At 44.7% G+C, this 23,132-nt stretch overlaps 1 protein-coding gene across 1 annotated transcript in view; it reads right to left on the bottom strand.

Moving 5' to 3' along the window:
- Positions 1–4,886: 4,886 nt before the first annotated feature.
- SH2D4B (SH2 domain containing 4B) overlaps positions 4,887–23,132 on the bottom strand; it is a 95,112-nt gene continuing 76,866 nt past the window's right edge. The window contains exons 8-9 of the mRNA XM_081268826.1: positions 9,585–9,805; positions 4,887–5,347 (exon numbers count right to left, since the gene is read on the bottom strand). Coding sequence (XP_081124952.1) covers positions 5,255–5,347; positions 9,585–9,805 — 314 coding nt within the window. The 3' untranslated portion in view covers positions 4,887–5,254. The remainder of the gene's footprint in view (positions 5,348–9,584; positions 9,806–23,132) is intronic.

Genomic DNA, 23,132 nt, shown 5'->3' with positions numbered 1-23,132 from the left:
ATAAGAAAAAATGTTCAATGTCTCTATTAATTAGAGAAATGCAAATCAAAACTACTCTAAGATTTCATCTCACTCCAGTCAGAATGGCAATTATCAAGAATACAAGCAATAATAAGTGTTGGTGAGGATGTGGGGAAAAAGGTACACTCATACATTGCTGGTGGGACTGCAAATTGTTGCAACCACTATGGAAAGCAGTATGGAGATTCCTTAGAAAACTTGGACTGGAACCACCATTTGACCCAGATATCCCACTTCTTGATGGATACCCAAAGGACCTAAAATCAGCATTCTATTGTGACACAGCCACATCAGTGTTCATAATAGCTAAATTCACAATATCTAAACTGTGGAACCAACCTAGATACGCTCCAACAGATTAATGGATAAAGAAACTGTGGTACCTATGCACAATGGAATATTAATCAGCATTAAAAGAGAACAAAATTAGGCATTTGCAGCTAAATGGATGGAGCTGGAGAATATCATGCTAAGAGAAGTAAGTCAATTCCAAAAAACAAAGGCTTTTTGTTTTTGAATGGTGTCTCTGATAAGTGGATGCTGACCCATAATGGGGGATGGGTGAGGTGTGGGGAGAATGGAGGAATTTTGATTGGGCAAAGGGGAGGGAGGGACAGGGAGGGGGCATGGGGGTAGGAAAGATGGTGGAATGAGATGAACATCATTACCCTAGGTACCTGTATGACTGCACATGTTGTACAACTGTACATCATGTAAAACTGGAGAAATGAAAAGTTGTGTTCCATTTGTGTACAATGAATCAAAATGCATTCTGCTGTCATGTATAACTAATTAGAACAAATTTATTTTTAAAAAAGGGCCCATGTGTTAATTGCTTGATCCTCTGCCTTTGGTGCTATTGAGAAATGGTAGGACCTTTAAGGGGGGGGGGGGCTAGTAAAAGGAAGTCAGATCATGGTGGTCATGCCCTTGAAGGAGACTGCAGGACCCTGGCCCCTTCTGGCCCCTCTCTTTGCTTCCTGGATGCTACCAGGTAAACAGGTTTCCTCCACCGTGAGGTACTGTGTCACCACAGGCCTAAACAGGGTCAAGTGACCATGGCCTGAAACTAACCTTTCTTCCTTTTAAGTTGATTCTCTCGGGTATTTTACCACAGTGGATGAAAAAAAATGTAACACTAAGGGTATACTTAGATAAAGCAGAGAAAGGAGACAAAATAATTCCTAACAGATGTACTACAATTTAAAGCAGGGGTCAGCAGACTTTTTCTATAAAAAACTAGATAATAAATGCTTTAATTCTTGTGAGTCAAACAGAGCCAAAGACAATATGTAAACAAATGAGTATGGCTATATTCCACTAAAACTTTATAGATGACACTGAAATGTGAGCTTAATATCATTTTCACAGATCATAAAATATTATTCTTCTTTTTAATTTTTTTCAGCTATTTAAAAATATAAAAACCATTCTTAATCTCTCAGGCTGTAGAAACACAATTTGCAGGCCAAATTTGACCTGTACTATAATTTGCTGATCACTGCTCTCAAAGCTGGTTCCTCAAAGTGTGGCCCACAGTCCAGTCATGGCAGCAGAACCCAGAACCTGTTAGAAACACAGAACCTCAAACCTGATCCCAGATCCTCTGAAGAAGAACCTGTACTTTTAATATCACTCTGTGTCTGGTTCACACATTCCAGTTTGGAAAGCACTGGCCTAAGGCTTATACCATTCCAAAAGCCAGGCTATAGTCAATGTCTGTGCTTTTCCAAGAGGAGTGACCCTGGAACAGTTCTGAGCCTCTCTGTTGCTCAGTTTCCCCATGTGCAAGATGGAAAGGAGAGCACTGTCTCCCTCAAGCATGGTCTGGAGAATTCACACAGATACACAAACTCACACATATACACACATAGCTTAAAACAATGCCTGTCATTATTATTATAAAATCTCACATTATTTTCATAGCTACCCTCTGAAACCAGCCATGTTTATCCATCTCAAATAAGAAACTATGGCCCAAGGATGGAGAAACTTACCTGGCATCACAAGTTAGTCCTGAGGATAAGGAGAGGATCAAGGTGATAAAAAGGAACAAACTACCCCAGGTCCCAAGTCTTCATGCCCATGTTTCCTTTTAAGGGTCTTCATTGTCAGTAGCCCCCTTTTGGCCCATAAACCCCTTGCTATTCCCTAAGAATATCTGCCATGCAGAGGCCTCCCTGGATCTGCACCCCAAGTTGCCCTCCCATTCCCTGAAATTTATCTTCCATTAAGTTGCATTGTGTTTTTTACAACTTCTCTTTCTAGTTACAGGTTGTAAATTTTCCCTCTGCTGAGTCTTGTAGCTGACTGGCTGTTTTTCATTATATTTGTAGGGCTCAGGGGAAAAAAAGGGGGGAGGCAATTCCTTTATTTGAGAATCCTGACATTTATTAGCATAATAAAACTCTCAAGATGAAATTGCAGTTTTCCAGACAGTAATTTCATTTGCAGGACAACTTACAAGGAATTTATTTTAAATCCAGGTAAAACCTAAAATATATGAGACATGCAGAAAGTGCTGGCCCCAAATAAAATGAAATAAATGTGTTAGGGATGGAAAACTCAGCTGTTGTCTCTCTCATATTAATTAGGCAGTGACAGGTACAGCAGCCTGGGGATTTGGGTTCTCAACCCATCTTGGTCTGCTTTCAAAGATGCTGCTGGAAGTTTCTTCCAACACAGTGAAAATCATCACATCATCTCTCCTGACACATCACTGCTCAGTATGAAGCTTTCATTTGCATGGAGCTTCCATATTGTCATTTAACTAATTTTCCAAAACTACCAAATGGATACCATATAGAAAATCCTCTCCCCTGTTATACAGAGGTTTAGTGAGGTCAAAAGACTTGAACAAACTCACATAATTGGTACCTAGCAGAGCCCGAACAAAAACTTGGTTCTGCAAAGTCCTGATAGAAACAAAGTAATTTTGATAGTACTTGATTATAAATTAAAGTGCCTTAGAATTCAGAAAGCAGGGTTCCCTCTATCACTTGATTGTATGTACCCAACGAGAGGAAGGCTGGGGAAGTTAGAGAACTGAGTTGCAAAACTGATATTATTAAATACCTTGCTACAATGGGTGCTTTTCAAGGGTTCCTCAAAAGGAAAAGCCTGTGGCAAGTTTCTGTGCTGCTGCTTAATCCAGGAAAACCATCCCAGAGGAGCAGGATGGAGAGGAGCTAAGACAGAGGAAGAGCAAGAACAAACAGAGGGTGTTGCACTCACCTGGTCACTGCTTAATTTCCTCATGGCTGACTTCTCCATCTTGCAGAACTATAGAGGCCACATGAAGAGCTGGCTCTCAGGACAGCCCCTCCAGGAGGAAGAAGTAAGAAGAACTGATCAACCAATGAGCTAAGGTTCACTGCATGGGCACTAACCCCCAGCTCTCCTGCGGTATGCCTCGGCAGCAACAGGAGGTGAGCAGCTATTTCAGTCAGCTTTCTCACTGCTGTGACTAAAAGACCTGACAAGGACAACTTTAGAGGAGAAAAAGTTTATTTGGAGGTTCACAGTTTCAGAGGTCTCAGTCCATAGCAGCCAGCTCCATTCCTTAAGGCTCAAGGTGAGGCTGAACATCATGGTGAAAGAGTGTGACCGAGGGAAGCAGCTCGTATGTTGATCAGGAAGCAGAGATGGACTCCACATACCAAATACAAATACATACCCCAAAGTCACACCCCCAATGACCTACCTCCTTCAGTCACACCTTGCCTCCCTCCAGTTACCACTCAGTTAATCCCACCAGGGGTATTAATTCACTGATTGGGTTAAAACTCTCATAACCCAATAATTTCAACCCCGAACCTTCCTGTATTGTCTCTCACGTGAGCCTTTGGGGGATACCTCAGATCCAACCCATAACAGCAGCCGTAGTACCACATGGGGCCATGCACCATAAGCTGATGCTCAAGTGAGGCTGATCCACATAGTAAAGAAAAGGAGAGCTCACACAAAACTGGTTCCAGTGATGGTGGCTGTGGGGGAAACAAGTGGCCAAGGATCTGGGAAGCAGGTGAGGCAAGAAATGAGTGGAGCTTAAGAGATGTTTGACACACTCATCAGGTAAGGTAAACCAGTTTCCTGATGTTCCCAGAATCCATTCACCTTTTTATGCTCACCGAGCTAATAATACTGCAAGCATTATCATGCAAGTAAGTTCCAGGGATAAGGATTTGGACCCAGGTCTTCTTAATTCTAGATTATTATCCTAATCTGCTGTCTCTGTGGATGTGGTCATAAATGCTTATGCACAAATAGACACCATCACACCATCACCAAGCATAATTGAGGAGTTATTGGGAGAGTCTTCTTGTTAAACATATTCAGATTAAGTAGACACTAGAATCAACACAAGAACAATGAAGACAACGCTAATCATTTCAGTAGCCTGCATACAGAGAACATTCTAAAGTGCAAAAGCCTTGTCAGATATCTAAAAATATTTCTTGCATACCAGGTCTTGGGCACATATGTAGGAATACATGAAATCATCACTTCAGTACTGCCAAACTGCAGTCAAGATATATACAATTCAAAAACAGGGGAGGGTGACCAAAGAAGAGGTTAAATAAGGAAGGCAGCACAGAATCCATCACCTGTCCTGGAAGCCAGGGCTCAGGAGCCTTAGGCAATTCCAGTGATAATATCAAAGAGGGTAATGAACTCCATAAGCAAAGTGGCATCTATAGAAATCATCCCCTCCATCTACAGCATCCTCCATAGAAATCCTTTATAATCTTTCTTCTCTTATCTCCATGGCTTTATAAAGAGTGAGAAGCAGGAAATAACTTACTAGAAACCATTGCTTATTAGTGTTGAAAAACTTTCAGAAGTGTGTTTGTTCAACCGACATTTATTGAATGCTTATCACACCACATGCTAAAGTCCAGGTTCGGCACTAGAATATTTTGGATTATTAAAACATGATCCATACATTCTAGGAGCTTAGTTTAGAGTAGCCATGACAAATAGGGTGAATCTTCTGAGGTCACAGCTAAATTCTCCATGAAACAGTTGCAGCAGCTATTAGCAATTTCTGTCCTGAGCATTGGGATGGGACCCATAGCACAGATGCACACATGAGACATACTGATGTACTTGATCCTCTGGATAGTGGTAGATCTTCTAGAAAGCCATTGGGATTTGAGTTGGGAAGTTCTTGCACTGAGTTCAGAAAGAGGGTACCCAAAGGGATTTAACTATAATAAGGAAAAAAAAATAATCATTCAAATAATAGGTGGTAGTCTGGTGGGCTGTCCCTCTGTCCACAGGGTTCCTGTAGCAACTCTCCCCCTGAAACAGTGATAATCTCCTCCTGAAAGGTAAAAAAAAAAAAGGAGGAGGGGCATTTACTTAAAATCAAGAAAGTGATATAAACATTCACTAGAGTCTTGTTTGAGACAGAAAGACAAAGACTATGCATATGCCTTCTTCACTCAAATTTCTATAAATAATGAGGCAGGGGTAATCTGCTTTAAAAAAGAAATAAGTCTTGGAAAATAAGAGAAACCCATCAACAGAATAAAAATGCTGAAGGATCTTTGAAAACCAAGAGATATACCACATGAGATTGTCATAGGTGTCAATGTAGGACAGGGGCTACCTGCCTACAGTTACCTTTCAATTAGTCCATATAGGTGGATTAATCCATTATTAGTTCACAATCTAGTCATTTCTCCTCTGAACATTCTTGTGTTGTCTCACACATGAGCATTTGGGGGACACCCATCTAAATGACAATGATCCTCTGTATCCTAATTTAATTGATCTGAGTTGGGGCCCGGGATCATTTTCTTAAAACCTTCTAAGCTGTGGTCAACTCAAGTAGAGTTGAGTTCCTAGTGTGGTGAAACATGTATAGGAGGATCCAATAATAACTTTGGGACTAATCTAGAACCCCTGGTGTGTGCTGAAGTCAGGTAGGGGATTTCGAACAGATTGGGGAAGCACATAGCTCCTGGGGAAGCCAAGGAGACCCCAAAAGTTCAGATACTACCATGCCCAAAAGATGAACTACTCACTGTTAACTCCAACCCCTACAGCATGAAGAGACTGGAAAGAGAAACTGAAAGCACTCATGGATAATCAGGAAATTTAAAGTTGGACTATCATCTCATAGCCCCCAATTTAGAAATATTTAAAGACAAGCATAACTATAGAAGAAAGATGCCAGGCTCAATAATAGAACTGATTCCCAAGAAAATAACAAGTTTATAAAACAAACATAAGGAGCCTTTAAGAGATGTGAATTAACTTTCTCAGCAGAATAAGCCATCCATGAAACAAGAATGAGCTATTATATTTGAGTGGGGGGAGAAGGGGGGTGAAAATGAATAGCATGACCATTTAAATTAAAAAAGAAAAATTTCAGTAGAGGAACCAAAAAAGCAGAATGGACATAACTAAAGAGCAATTTAGAAGCTGAAGGAATGCCCACATCGATAAGAAAGAGACATCTAAATAGAAAAAATTGACAAAGGATATGAATAGATGATTCACAGACTAAGAAATCCAACTGGCCATTAAGAGTATGAAAAGATCCTCAGCATTGGCAGCAATCAGAGAGATACGAGCTAAACAATAGTGAGATCCAGTGTCTGCCCATCTGATGGAAAAAAATTAAATAACTGAGAATCCCCAGTGTTGGCAGCAGTGTGGGGAAACAGCCTCATATAGTTTTGGCAGGAACATGAATTGGCACCATGTTTTAGGAGGGCATTCTGGCAGATCTTTTCTAATTAGAATGTGCATACTTTCCTCTCCAGAAATTCCAGTTCAGGGGATCCATCCTAGAAAAAATATTGCACATGTATTCATAGTAGCATAGTGACATATACATAGTGATGAAGTCTCTGCAGCACTGTTCATCAACTTGAAAAACTAGAAGTTGAATGAGTGGACATAAGAGGAGAATGGATAATTAAGCTGTAATATACATTCGTACCATGGAATACCACAGGGCATGTGCAAGAATTGGTACGTGTCATGACATGGAAAGATCTCCTGGTAGTGACTTAGTAACTTACAAGTGTCAGGCATACTTTTTCAGTACTTTCTATAATATCTCATTTAAACCTCACAGTGAGCCTAAGAGATAAGTGCTATTATTAAACCCATCTTACTGACCAGGAAACTAAGACACAGAGGTTTAAGTAGTTGCCCAAATCACATACTGTAATGAAGTTGGGATTTAAACTCAGCACTCTGATTCCAGGGACCATGATTTTAAACACCACATTCTATGATGCTTTACATATAGTTTTTAAAAAATCAAGTTGCTGAGCCACATGTAAAAAGTTATATAATTTCTATGAAAAAAATGAGACTATGTATTTCCTTATATACTTAAGCTTTGGTATTACTGCCCAGGAAATACTTGGATAGGCACATGGCAAAATGATTATTCATGGTGGAGGATAGAAACAGGGACTTTAAATGAATGAAGTGTGGGGTTGCTATGGCATTTGAATTTTCTTAAAATGCAATCATGAATTAATTGTGTAATTAAATTGTTCATTTATAAAAGCTGGCTACTGGATCTCCACAGGGATATGGATGCTATCTCTTTAAAGCCTTAGAAGTGAATTGTCAGTCTCAAAAATTGAGCTTTGGAAGAGAATAAAGACCTTCGGAGACATCTGGTCTGGGATTCACATACAGAAACCTGCCCTGAGAGATGGGCATTTACCCTTTGCTGGGAAAGCTTCCAGGGACAAGGAGCTCATCACCACTGAAGTAGCTTATGTTGGACAGGGAAAGAAACACAGAGGTTTAGTGGGAAGAGCACATGCTGTAGCAGCAGACAGCCTGAGGATTTATTCCTGGTCCCAGCTGGTCCCAGCCATGAGAACTGGCCAACTTTCTCATTCTCCGTGTCCTTGTTTTCTGATCTGTGAACTGGGGCTAATACATATCCCTCACAGAGTAGTGAATATTAAATGAGGGCATGGATGCAAATCAGTGGGCTCCTTGCTTGGCACAGAGAAGGTACCAGTATGCAATATTCCCAGGCTCTGCCTTTCCTCTGGTTGTGAGAGGCTCTTTCCCACACAAGTGGAAATCTTCCCTGATCCTGGTTCATCCAGTTGTCCAGGCAGTCCACTGCACTCTATGTCCAGGTGTTTTGGGGTGGGTGACTTTTTTATGTGCCTCGGTCATAAGGCCACATTGCAAGCTCTCTTTCAAGCCCTGGGGACACTCATGAAGAAATGAAGAGAAATATAAATCTGAGGGTCCCTATTAAAGCAAAAGCCTATTGAGATGGTCAAGTCACTCTGTGAGCCCTTCTAAGCCTGGGAAGCTCAGGGAGATGTTGAAGTCCTGAGCTTCTACCACTCAGCTCTCAGAATCCCTCTATCCTGCCCTTCCAGGCCACTGACTTCCACCTCTGCCTTTCTCTCAGTTACTACTGATGCCAACAGCCACGTAACATAAGAGTGGCTTCTCACTACATGCATTGTTTGAAAGACATCTTTCTCAATGTGGGTCTGTGGCAGGGGGACAAATCACAAGAAGAGTGATGGGACACAGAGACTTCCATAACCCCAGTTACAGAACACAGTTGTGTACATGATCTCATTTAAGGCTCACAAGATCCCAGCTAAGACTATTTACATCCATATGCCTGGTGTTGTGGTTTGAATGTTTCCTCCTGAAAATCATGTGTTGAAAACTTAATTGTCTTTGTGATGCTATTAAGAGGTAGGACCAGTAAAAGGCTCTGCCTTCATGAGTGAATTAGTGCCTTTATTTCAGCAGCCATTTCTGTATTTATAGAAAAAAAAAAGAAAGGAATAAAACATGAGTTTGGCCCCCTCTTCTCTCACTACCTCATTCTCTCTTGTCTTTCCACTTTCCACCATGGGATGATGCCATAAAAAGACACTCACCAGATGCTGGCCCCTCAGTCCTAGACTTCCCATCCTCCAAAATGGTGAGAAACACAATTTCCATTCTTTATATATTACCTAGTTTGTGGCATTCTGTGATGACAGTGCAAAATGAAACGGGGCACCTGGCCAGGACACCAAAGGTAAATGAGACTGAGTGTTCTGCCCATGGCCACAAATACATCAAGTGCTAAAGCTGAGGTTCACACAAGAGAGGTGGTAACTCTACTACTAGGAAAGCATCCCTAACCATAGGGCTGCCTGCTGCACTTGAGCTAACTCTCAGAGGCTGCCAGAGGCCTGGCTAGAATGTCCTCAAGAAGGGCACTCCTGAGACTGAGTCATAGGTGTGCGGAGAGTGCCATCAGTCAGCCCCTAGGTATTTACAGTAGGGAGCACTGGGCTATTCAGCATGAGAAGAGGCCTAGAGAAAAGAGCTACAGCTGCACATGTGAGTCTTAAGATATTATGGAACAGAGAGAAGTGGGCCCCCGAGCCTGGCCTAATCTGCATCTATGTTCTTCTACCCTGTTGTTCTGAGTGTCTCTGAGATTCCGCAGCCCCATGGGTCAGTGCCTTCAGTCTTGCTGTGCTTGCTCTAGCTCTCTTCAGCCTAGGTTTCCACCTATTTCATATCCCGACTAGCACCCCGAAGAGGGATACCTTGTGAAAATCAATGAGATCCGTGAGTGTGGCATGGCGATTGGGGTCCACTCCCAGAAAGCTGTAAAAGTCTCCAGAGGCATCCACGAGAAAGTGCTTGAAGCCTTTCTGCAGGCGGTATGAGAGGGTGTAACCCCAGATTTTCTCACTGACTCGGATCAGAAATGCTCCCTCAGTCATGTTCTCCAGGAGATCTTCTGCATTTTCTCGGCTGATAATTCCTGGTTGAGAAGAAGTAATAATAATAAGCTGGCTGGTTCTGCACCTCCTTCCCCTTCCTCCCCTACCTATCCCTGCCTCTTACCCTGCAGCTCAGCCCACCACACTATCTAGGGTGTGGACAAGGGAGGAGAAGGGCCACAGAGGCTGGCTAGCACTCATTTCCTTCTACAGACAAGTGTCTTGGCCCAGAGCAACCAGCTGCGAGACTGGGCACAGTTTCTGCCAGGACTAGAGTTGAGCATGCTTTCCTCCAAACTAAAGCACATCTCATTTTGATTAATTGGGTAAACAAGGGATTATTAATGAACCAGAATTATAGCATCTATTGATTACAAATGCCCATTAGCATGCACAGCTCTGTGGAGAGCCATAAGGGTCTTGCTTTAATGACTGCAACAGAAGGACTGACAGTGGCTATACTCACCTCTCCACCTTTCTGGGGCCAGAAATGAGAGGCTGGAAGCAGTGTTTTCTCTTAAGAGGAAAAAACTTCCTCCAAATACGTATGCATACTGGGCACAAAGTTTCTTCATGGGGCACAGAATGGTCCCTTTCAAGGGACCATTCTGAAGTGTTGCGATCCCGTGCCACATAGTGTCATCATACTACAGAAGTCAGGCCTGGAGTTGGAGTTGTTTATTCATGGATGTCAATACCTCAAGATGCTTTTAGGGAGCTGCTCTTCTCTGGGTCAGGTACAAAGGGCCATGTGTTTGGTGAGGCACGCTGAGGAGCAGGGAGGTGGAAATGATGGACACAAAAGAGACAGACTCACTTCCCAACTCTGCGTTTCCCTGACTATGGGATCATCTGCTGTGGAGAAGCCCTCAGCTTCTCCAATGTCTTTTGACATTTAAATGATCATATGGGGTCTAGTTCAAAGGCATATTATGGCTTTTGGGTCAGGTGAAGAATCCAAGATAGACCGTAATGTAGCAGGAAATAATGGTAGCTGTCTTGGCTCTCATCAGGCTACCATACAGTGGCTTTTACATAAGAATTTTCTGTAGCTCACCCTCTGGATCAATTTGATCATGTCCTTGATCATTGATTGCTCTGTTTCCAGACACGCCCTGGTGCCATCTGAGATGCAGGTTTTCTTAATCCCCCTCTCTGATTTGCCTGCAGTGGATCCACATTGGCAACTGCCTGTGGTGTGTAGTATCCAAGTGGAGATATTCAGAAATCAGGTTGTCTTCATAGAAAGTAACTCAAAGGAATTCATATTTATACTGATTCATGAAGAACCAGAAGTATCCAGAGATTCTAAAAGCCAGGAAATATATTCCAAACAGAGTAAAAGTGATTTAAAGTTGTTGAGGTGCATTTGAAATACTGACAGCAAGATCACCAGGAGGAGTTTGGAGTACCTCGTAAGGTTGTTGCTAGGATAAATCGGAGCCATTCTGTAAGTATGGCGTTAACCTAAGAAGGGCCTTAGCCTAAGTAACTCCATTTTAAAATAAAACTGCATTCTCCACCAGGCACGACTATGGAACTCTCCAATATTGTCATCAGGCATAGCCTGATAAATTAAATCACTTCCCACAACCCTGATAAAACTCAAAGTGAATCCACTGTCATTTGCCTTCGCCCTGATCAAGGCAGAAGTGAGAGATTAGGGAGGAAACCACCAGACCAGATGTCCTGACCCCAGAATAAAAGATGTCATTGAGAAACCCAGTAACAGCTGATAGGGATTGAAAGGGCCAGTAGTAGCCCCAGAATTTAGCATAAATGATGGAGCAAATGAACTGACATTCAGCCAGCCAATACTGATGCACACATGCCTGAAAGCCTGATGAGGACCCAGACTGACATCCCAACTCTTCTCATCATTTGCCTGATCCTCTGCATCATCCTCACGGCTCTCAAACTCTACAGCCACATCTTGACCCTGGTGAGAACAGTGACTTCTCCTCAGGACCCTCTCCTCAGTCAGCGTTCAGCTCCACCCCAGGAGAAGCCTTTATGCATTCCTGACCTGATCACTGCGGTCTGAGTGAGTGTGTATCTGCTGGACTTAACTACTAGGACTTGAGACTTTAGATCTGGCACTTGAACTTAGCATGCAGAGGGAATGTCTATAATGAGCCTATCATAAATGTGTTTGCAGTGCTTAGAATTAACTTAGAATTGTTTGCTTTGAATTGATTATGTCTCTTGCACTGCCCAGCATTAAGGATTGTCATTTCTTGATTAAGTACCTATAGATTGGAATTGTATTGAATAATGTGAGTGGATAAAGCATTGAAAAGAGGGGGAAAAAAGAATCCAAGATAGTTTTTAACATTGAGACTAGTGTGAACATGTGGGTCATGTCACCATCTGCTATTTTGGAGGAGCGGTGAATCTCAACACACTGTCCCTTTGCATACCCACTCGCTTGCCCTTTGCATACCCTCAGGGGGACTATTCACTGTCAGTGACAAGCAGAGTGGCAGGAGTAGCTGGGCGACTTGTCTCTATGATGCTGAGAGGCACTCTGCCACTGAGTATCCCAAGTGCACCCGCAGGCCACTTCCCTCCCATTGCTCTGCCCCCAGACAAGGTGCACACCCCTAACTTTCATTATGCCCAAAGCAGAGGACACAGAGGCAACCCACACTGTCAAATGCCCCACCTTTTAAACACAGCCAGCATGCTTGGGGACAACCAATGTCCTCCTTTCCTGGGACTCAGATCAAAAGGCAATCGAGCCAACTACCTGCTCCCCAACCAGGCTATGTAAGAGGAAAACTATGCTGATGGAGGCAGAAAGAATGGGAGCCCTCTGAACACAGGATACCAGAAGAATCACACAGAGCCCCACGCTGGACCATGCACCCTGTGTTGCCCCCTGGACAGTCTTGGTGCCTTGGGCCCAAGAGGCAGTGACAGTTAAAGAGGATCAAAAGGTAATGTCCAGGATCCATCAAAAGACTCAGCACGGTCCCTTACCCACCCCTCTGCCCCAACACCAGAGGACCTAGACCCTAAAGATGGCTCAGATGACTTCATTCCTTTTGGATATATACCCAGAAGTAGAATTGCTGGATTATATGATATTTTCTTTTTTTTTTTTTTGAGGAAACTCCACACTCTTTTTCAAACAGCTGTACTCATTTACATCCCCACAAACAGTGTGCAAGAGTTCCCTTTTCTTCATATCCTCAATGACACTTTTTATCTTTAGGACATGACTTTTTCATATCCAAAATGAACCAGAGCACCAAAATGACCATGTGCTGTCTCTCTCCCATCTGAAACCCTTGAGTGGTTTCCAGAGGAACATAGGCCCCCAAACAGTGGAAACTGGACTCCTTGCCCCCTACCCTACCTGTTCTCTGGGCTTACAGCTTACCTTCTTTGGGCTGAAGCCTGAAACTTTCCCCCAGCCCCCACTGCCCCAGCTGACCCTGACTCATTGAAAACCCCATCCCTCTTTTCTCTAGGAAGGACAGGCTGCTGGTAGTCTTCACTCTCTACTTTTGTGCAAACGATGAGCCTCTGAATAGCTGAATTAGGGAAAAGGTGCCTCTTTGAGCCACAATAGCAAACTCACAACTTGGCTGGGAGGGTGCCTGCATGTCAATCCCCTGCTCTCTCTTACTAGCCCCCTTGGCAGGGTCCATTTGTACCGTGTACAATTTGCTCAACTGATAATGAAATAATTTCTATCCAGGAGACTACATTGGATATTCTACTTTAGGGTTCTTAAAACATCCACCAAACACTCCAGTAGTAGAGGACAAATAGTATGTGACTGCTCAAGGCTAGAGCCTGTGTTAGCCATGAAAGCACACACCTCGGCCTCCCTTTGAGAGAAGAGCCTGTTACAAGGGGCAGTATCATGCCCTACAGGATCCACTCTGAAGCCATGACATCCTCAGCCACTATCTAGACACAGAAGATACTAAAGCCACCATTTCTGCCCAGTGTGGGACTCCTCTGTGAGTGGTCTTCAATCTGAGGCTTCCCATCAGCCTGACCAGGATCTTTTCTGAGCTGCGCTCCAGGGGGAGGCTCTTCTCGCCTGAGTGTCCTTTCCCACTCCCTCAACAGATGCCACTTGCACCACATTCCAAAGGCTCTCCCCACCTTCTCTGGTTCCATCTCTCCTGAGTCCTCTGTGGGCATTTCCATCCGTCAATCCCTTATACTTCTGCTTCCCAGAAGACCTGAACTAAGACAGAAACTTCAAATCTTATCTTCATATCCTAAGTGCCTGGCATTGGAAAGCATGTTTCGGGGAGGAGGGGTTATTAGCAAGAACTCAAATCCTGGCCCCGAGACTTGTTCCAGAGGTCACCTTGGGCAGATCTCTGATACTCAGTCCTCATCTAGTAAGCTGATGATAACAGACAACAACACCTGCATCAAAAAGTGGTTTGAGAATGAGGTTAATGCATGACTGTGCCTAGCACAGAGCCCAAATATCTAACATGCTATAACTAGTTGCATGAGACAATCTAAGCAGCCCACACATGTGTTAGCACTGGGGAAGCACCTGGTGCAGGTGGCAGCAATGGTCCTAGTACTGCCAGGTTTTGCTGCCCCCACCCCCATCCTCTCAAACTTGGGCTGAGTGATTTTCTCTGAAGAGGCCCCAGCCTGGGTCCCTAGGCCCCTGCCTGCACTATAAGTCTAGCTGGGCCATTCTTAGGAGGCTCTCCAGGTGTCTCCAATAGTAAGCTTCTGTGAATTCCCCAGAACTTCCATACTTGCCTAGAAAGCAAAATTGTAATGTGGCACAAGACAAAAGGTAAAATAACCTCACAGTTTAGGAAGCAAATAGAATTTTATAGAAAATTGACCTCCAAGAGAATTAGTGTGGGAAGCCTGAAGGGATAAGCTGCTGTGTTCCTACCCCACCCACTTTGCCCTCCCCATCTCTCTCTGCCCTTGGATCTCAGTCAAGCATAGAGAGGCTGGGAAATAAGCTCTAATCACCAGCCTCCTCATCCCACCCTTTTTTATCTAAACACATACCCCTCCCGGCTGAGGGAAGAAGGAGGGCCTCTCCTCCCTACTTCTGGCTGGGAAGCAAGCTCGCTGTTGGGGTCACCAAACCTTTCAAGCTCTAATGGTCTGGCTAGTGACCAGGGCTGGCTGAGGGGTGTGGCCACACCAGCTAGTGCTCGTGTGGTTGTTCTGGAATTACTGTTAGGCTATGTGTTATGGTGTGGATCTGGACTAGCCCACAAAGGATCACATGGTAAAGGCTTTGTCCCCATTCGGGAATGTTCTGAGGTAGGTTTGGGAAGGTGACTGGATCATGAGGGCTCTGACCTCTCAGTGGATGAAAACTTTGATGATGCTATTGCAAGGGGATAGAAGGTGTAGGAGGTGGGGCCTAGTTAGAGGAAGTGAGTCTTTGGGGGCATGTTCTTGGGGACTGCATCTTGTCCCCAGCCCATTCTCTCTCTCTCTCTGATTCGTGGCTGCCACAGACTAAGCACCTTCCCTCTGCATCCTTCCACGTGTTTCTTCCTTGGAGCTGGCTGACCATGGACTAGAACCTGTGAAACCAGGTACCAAAACAAATCTTTCCTCCTAACCCAGGGAATAACTGCAGATTCTTTCTGAGCCAGTCCTCACCCTTAGGTGACAAAAACACGCTTTTCCTGTAGTTCCCAATAACATTTTGTCTCCTTCCTTCCTTTTCCCCTTCCTCCCTTTGATAGATATTTATTAAGCACTATCTAGGGGTCTTATGTTGGGTACCTGGGGACCAGCAGGAAATGAGAGCCAGGTCCTGCCTTATCGAACCTCTGACTAGATAGAAATAAATTGGCAGAATTTTTTTTTTTTAATAAAAGCCTATGCTGTGGTTTGGATGTTGAATGTACCCAAAGTTCCATACGTTAAAAGCTTGGTCCCTGGGGTGCTGCACTTGGGAGGCTGTGGGGACCTTTAAGAGATGGGGCAAGTGGGAGGTCCTGAGGTCTTGGGGCCATGACCTCCAACAGGATTGTGGGAATTTGGTTTCTTGGTCCATCTGCTCTGATTGAAGATGAGAGAGTTTTTCAGGGACACACACTTCCCACCATTGTCATTTATAACCTATATGATGCAGATAGGGGCAGCTTGAAAAAGCCTCAGCTATGCTCTTTGGTCTTTAAGCCTCCAAAAGTATGAGCTAAATTTATCCCTTTCTCTTTATAAAGTTAACTGCCTCAGGTTACTTTCATGTAGTAATGTGCACCTGACCAATTCAGGCTAACTGTAACCAGGCCATGTGGGTGTGGGCTCAGGTGCCATGGTAGACCTTAGGGAAGGCACCACTCAACTCTGGAGCCCAGGATTGAAGTGACAGTTAGAAGGAGACCAGAAAATTTAAAGTAAAAGGGCAAGACAAAAAAAGCATCTTGAAAAAGCCATTGTGGAGTCCTGGAAGGAGGGTTAAGGTGGGAGCTGGGCAGTAACAAGACATGTAGAGGTGAGCAGTGGTCCAGCCCCAAAGGGGTTGCCACACCATGGAAAGGATTCTGGACTTAATTCTGAGGGCAATGGGGGGCTAGTTATGTTTCCTTAACAGAAGGAGGGCATGGGGATGTTGCAGCATGGAAAGTTGAATGAAGGAGTACAGATCGGAGGCACATAAGCTGGGATTTCACCCTTGCCTAAGGACCACTTCATGGCCACATTTCTACAGGTGGGCACTGGCAGCCACCTCTGGACCACCATCCTCCCCAAAATAGATTCCACTGAGGCATAAGTTACAAGGACATGCTGAAGGTCCCATGAAAAGCTGAGGTCACAGCCAGCACTGGGCACTAGCTGGGGCCTCTGTGACCCTCATTTCATTTACTCTTCCTAACAACTTTGTCATTATCAGGCAACAACTGAGGACACCGAGGGTCCGGAGGACAAGTGACTACACAAGCACATAGGGCTATTAGGTGGTGGAGTCAGGGTCCTCAGACTCCAAGTGCGACACCCTTTGCTCCACACCATGTCATCTCAGGCAGGGGACAGCAATTGCTGTGAAAGACACAGAAGGTGGGAATGAAGGAGGTCTGTAGAATCGGGCACGGCTTTGTGGAGGCGCGGGGGGGCATATGAGGTGGGCCCTGAAGGCTGGGCTGGTTCTGTGTGGACAGTGAGGGGTGGGGAAGAGTTGCAGGGATGAGATGAGTGAAGACTCATATCCACAGGCCATTTATATAAATGTGACATGAAGGAAGCTTAACCTAAAGCTCGGGAGGCCCAGAGACAGGAGGATGGAATGAAGGTCTAACAGTGTGTATTCTAAGCCCCAAGAAGGGAAGGGAGGAATGGGGCAGGGAGTGGCGGGGAGTGGGGGAGAGGAGCAGGGAGATGGGGGAGAGGAGGAACAGGGAGGGGAGGAGGGGGAGGAGGGGGAGGAGGAGGGGGGTGAGGGGAGGAAGGGAGGAGGGGAGGAAGGGAGGAGGGGGAGAAAAGGAGGAGGGGGAGGAAAGGAGGAGGGAGAGGAAAGGAGGAGAGGGAGGAGGGGAGGACAGGAGGAGGGGAGGACAAGAGGAGGGGAGGAGGGGAGGACAAGAGGAGGGGAGGAGGGGAGGACAGGAGGAGCTGTTCTAAGTCATGAGTAGTTGAGAACTGTCAAAGATACATAATAGTGGAACTTCACAAAGATACTCAGTGTACCCTTCTGACAACTAGAGACAAATGACAGATTTCCTATAAAGAATTAAGCAATTAAGACCTAGGCTGACTTCTCCACTACAATACTAGGAGCCAGAGGACACTAGAATAATATTTTCAGTATGCTAAGAAAATATAATCATGTTTAGTAAAACTATCAAGAGAAGACAGAAAAAAAGACATTTCCAGTAAAAAAAAAATTGAAGGACTTGATTACTAAAGTCAATTTTAAAGAATGTACTTCAGGAAGAAGAAAAGTTGTCCTGAACAAGGACTATGAGAAACCAATAGGAATAATGCACACAGGTGCTGGAAGTTAATCTAATTTAGAGAAAAAACTTACAAAATGATAGTAATGGATAATTCGAGGACTTTAAAAAGATAAAACTATAATACTGGACAACATCTTATAGTGGAGAGTAACATGATTAAAGTTTTTAAATTGTTTGTTTAGGATAAACATATATACTAACCTTATAATTTCTTAGGTACACATTAAATTACCTAAATTAACCACTGAAACAAGTTTTGAGTGTATATAACCTCCAAGTACTGGAGGTAGAAGAATGGAATATGAAAAAAAAATTAATAAAGCATGAAAAAAGCAAATATTGAAAAAATAAATACACTCTGATTCCATTTCTATTAGGTCAAAAAGCTCACAAAGCTAAACATTGTAGAGCCTGGATATCAATATATAAGAAATAATTGCAGCAAAGAAAGGATCGCAAAGCATTTGGGGCAGGGATTCTCCCTGGGGGAGGGAGAGGGCAGTGACAGCTAGAAGCAGCTGGGGTACCCAGGATGGCTGTTGCTCCCACTAGCTTTCATCATGCCAGTCCCTCATGGGCAAGCATACGCTGTATGTATTCGACATTTCACGTTACAAATATGTTATCATTGTTGCTTTGCAGCTTCCCACTCTTGCAAATTCCCACACATCACTGCCATGGCATTTATTCAAAATCATCAGTGTCCTTTGGGGTCTGGGCAGGTGACCACCAAGAGCAAAAGGGTCACTAATGAGTTCTAAATCTCCATGCTGGCTGGTGCTCATGTCCCTCTTCAAGGGGGTCTGACTTGACACATTTGGGGTCCACCCTGAATTCATGTTGTTTAAGATCTTCTAGGTAATTCTAATGCATAACCAGGTTTGAGAGTCCCAGAGCTAGGAGAATCCCAAGAAGCAAGCTGCTCTACTGGTAAGCCCTGCACAAAAGAACAGAAGAGGAAGCTCTGTGGATGGAAAACATTCTGGGCAGCATTCTCACTGGATAAATTCAGGAAAACTAATTTCATATAAAAATTAACTATAGAAAAACATGAAGGTCAAATCACAATATTATCATGAGGAAAGAAAAAAGAGGACAGAATAAATTCCCTTGAATGACACATGTCCAATACACAGTCAGTCATCCTTATCTGAATCTTTGGGTTCAACCGACAGCAAATAGGAAAAAAAAAACTGCATCTGTATTGACCATGTACAGAATTTTCTCTTGTCATTGTCCCCTAAACAATGAAATATAAAAATTGTTTATACAGTATTTACATTGCATTAGGTATTAAAGTAATCTAGAGATGATGTAAAGCATAGGGGAAGATGTGCATAGGTTATATGCAAATATTACACCATTCTATATAAGGGACTTGAGCATGCGGGAATTTGAGTATCATTGAGGATCCTGGAACCAATTTCCTGTGAATACCAAAGGATAGTTGCCTATACAAGAACACTTTCAATAGATAATATTAAATTTATCAAAATGACTACTTGTTGAGAAGGAAGGAGAACGCAGATGAGGAATGAATGAAAATAAACGAGAATATTTAGATAAATAGGGGTAGCTTTGCTTCTTCCAGTAATAAGCCATGAAGGAGGAGTGACGGGGCAGCTCATGAACTCAACCTTCAGTAGTAGGGCTTTTTAAAAGGTGGAGCAAGGTCCAGCTCCCTGAGTAGCCTCCTAGAAAAGAGGCAAGATGACCCTAAAACCACCTTCCTGGTGAATGGGCTCAGCCAACAGCTAGTTGAAGGGAGTTGCTGAAATTCTAAGTCCCCAGAAGGAGTGGAGATAGGGCCAAGTTATGTTTGGAAGCTAGTCAGTGCAGGGAAGGGATCCCTCAGACCTTGGCTGTATCAAAGATCAAGCCATCTCTTCCACCAGCCATGGATCATCAGAGGCACAGAGGAAAGGCTGAGAATTGACCCAGTGAACAAGGCCATGAGCTTCCCTTCCATCCAGACACTATTTTGGGAAGAGGAATAATGTTGGACAGCCCCAATGAGAAGGGAGAGGCAGTACTTTGAGTTTAAAATGATTGAATATTTATTAGAAAACAGAAGAGTTAAACTGGAAGATACTCTTAAACCAGACAGATCGCTCAGGCTCAGGACCGGAGAACCTGAGGAGAATACTCTTCGGGGCTCGCTCCTGGCAAGGCGTGCGCCGGACTTTGAGCGGCCGGATTCTGGCTCCCCGGGCTGCTTTGGCCCAGGGCTGGGGAACCTGCGGGGACTGCATGCTGAAGCCAGCTCCAAGTGGAACGTGCGCTGAGGGGCGGCTGGGCTCTGACTCCCGGAACAGTTTTGGCCCGGGGCTGGGGAGCCTGCGGGGACTGTGTCTTTGACCCTGCTCCTAGCAGAGTGTGCACCGAGCTGGGAGAGTTTGGAGCGGCTGGGCTCGGGCTCCCGGGGCTGCTTTGGCCTGGGGCTGGGGAACCCGCGGGGGTCGCTCTGTGGAGCCTGCTCCTAGCAGAGCGTGGCTGGGATCAGAGAGGCCGGGTTCTGGCTCCTGAAGCTGCTTTACCCCAGGGCTGGGGAACCTGCGGGGACTGCGTGCTGAGGCCAGCTCCAAGTGGAACGTGCGCTGAGGGGCAGCTGGGCTCTGACTCCCAGAACAGTTTTGGCCCGGGGCTGGGGAGCCCGCGGAGACTGCGTCTTTGACCCTGCTCCTAGCGGAGCGTGCACCGAGCTGGGAGAGTTTGGAGTGGCCAGGCTTGGACTCCCGGGGCTGCTTTGGTCTGGGGCTGGGGAACCCGCGGGGGTCGCTCTGTGGAGCCTGCTCCTAGAAGAGCGTGGCTGGGATCGGAGAGGCTGGGTTCTGGCTCCCGAAGCTGCTTTAGCCCAGGGCTGGGGAACCTGCGGGGACTGCTTCTCGGTCCGGGTCCTGCTGGGTGCAGTGGGGGCCTGGGGGGCAGAGTGGAGCTGCCACCTGCGCCCAGAGCAGGCCAAGTGACCCGCCGGCGTGGTATCATGACACCCCAACTGCAGCTGGGGCCGAGGAGAGTAGCCGCCCACGCCTGGAACAGGACCAGCGACCCAACGGCGCAGTAACCAAGTCACCCCATTTGGAGTGGGGGCTGTGAAGAGCCGCCGTCTGAGCCTGCAAGGTAGGCAGACCTGCGACCCACTGGCAGGACAGGCTCGGCAGCCTGCCAGTGTGGTGGACAAGTAGCATCGAAGCAGTCACGTCACACTGGTTGGAGTGGGGGTGGAGCAGAGCCGCCACCCGTGTCCGGAAAAGGCCCAGTGACCAGTTGGAGAGGCAGTTAGGTACCCCCACTGGGAGTGGGGGCTGAGCAGAACTGCCGCCCGAGCCCGCAAGGTAGGCAGATCTGCGACCCACCGGCGGAACAGGCTTAGAGGCCGACCAGCGTGGTAGACACATCACACCAATTGGAGTAGGGGCGGAGCAGAGCTGCCGCCCATATCCGGATCAGGACCAACGACCCAAGGGCGGGGTAGTTACGTCACCACAATTGGAGTGGGGGCAGAGTAGAGCCGCCACCCGCGCCCGCAGGGTGGGCAGACCTGCGAGCAACCAGCGTGGTAGATAGATCACCCTAATTAGAGGAGGAGCACAGCCACTACCCGCCCTGCAAGAGAGATCTCCCAACTATACAAGAGCAATATAAATAAATAGGGGGAAAATTTCAAAAACACAACAGTTTCACCAAGCAGAAAGAAACGCGAGCAGTATGAAAAGACAAGGAAAGAAAGGACCACAAGCAATGCAGGTCAACTCAACTTTAGAAGAGGTAATAGCTGCAACAGATGGAATGTCAGATAAAGAGTTCAGGATATACATGCTTCAGATGATCTGGAGTCTCAAGGAAGACATGAGACAGCAAAATCAGACAATGAAAGATCACTTTGACAAGGAACTACATAAACAAATCCAGGAAGTAAAAGATCAATTTCACAGGGAGATAGAGGTAATAAAAAACAAACAAATAGAAATCCTAGAAATGCAGGAAGCAATAAACCAACTTAAAACCTCAATTGACAATACTACCAGCAGAATAGATCACTTAGAAGATAGAACATCAGACAATGAAGACAAAGTATTTCAACTTGAAAAGAACATAGACAGCTCAGCAAGTCTGCTAAGAAACCATGAACAGAACATCCAAGAAATATGGGATAACATTAAAAGACCAAACTTAAGAGTCATTGGGATACAGGAAGGCACAGAGCTCCAAACCAAAGGAATAAACAATCTATTCAATGAAATAATACGAGAAAACTTCCCAGACTTGAAGAATGAGACAGAATCCCAAATCCTAGAAGCCTACAGGACGCCGAATGTGCAAAATCATAAGAGATCCACACCTAGACACATTATAATGAAGATGCCCAACATACAGAATAAGGAGAGAATTTTAAAAGCTACAAGAGAAAGAAAGCAGATTACATTTAGGGGTAAACCAATCAGGATAACAGCTGATCTCTCAACACAGACTCTGAAAGCTAGAAGATCCTGGAATAACATATTTCAAACACTGAAAGAAAATGGGTTCCAACCAAGAATCGTGTATCCGGCGAAATTAAGCTTCAGGATAGAAGATGAAATTAAAACCTTCCACGATAAACAAAAGTTAAAAGAATTCACAGCTAGAAAACCATCTCTTCAAAAAATCCTTGGCAAAACATTACAGGAAGAGGAAATCGAAAATAACATTGAAAACCAACAGTGGGAGGTAGGACAGTAAAGGGGGGAAAGTAATCAAAGAGGAAAACAAATCAGGTTTAGTAACATTAATAAACAAATATGGCTGGAGGAACAAACCATATCTCAATAATAACCCTAAATGTTAATGGCTTAAACTCACCAATTAAGAGACACAGGCTAGTAGAATGGATCACAAAACAAGACCCAACAATATGCTGCCTACAGGAGACGCATTTGATAGGAAAAGATATACATAGACTGAAGGTGAAAGGCTGGGAAAAATCATTCCACTCACATGGACTGCGGAAACAAGCAGGAGTGTCCATACTCATATCAAATAAAATAGATTTCAAGCCAAAGTTAATCAAAAGGGATAAAGAGGGACACTGCATAGTGCTCAAGGGAACCATACACCAACAAGACATAACAATCATAAATATATATGCCCCAAACAATGGTGCAGCTATGTTCATCAAGCAAACTCTTCTCAAGTTCAAGAGTCTAATAGACCACCATACAATAATCATGGGAGACTTCAACACACCTCTCTCACCACTGGACAGATCTTCCAAACAAAAGTTAAATAAGGAAACTATAGAACTCAATAACACAATTAACAACCTAGACTTAATTGACATATATAGAATATACCACCCAACATCAAGTAGTTACACTTTTTTCTCAGCAGCACATGGATCCTTCTCAAAAATAGATCATATATTATGTCACAGGGCAACTCTTAGACAATATAAAGGAGTAGAGAT

This window comes from Spermophilus citellus, assembly GCF_964194105.1.
Source record: "Spermophilus citellus genome assembly, chromosome: 15".
NCBI lineage: Eukaryota > Metazoa > Chordata > Mammalia > Rodentia > Sciuridae > Spermophilus > Spermophilus citellus.
Note: the sequence above shows the minus strand (reverse complement) of the source record. Positions and strands in the feature narration are given on the sequence as shown.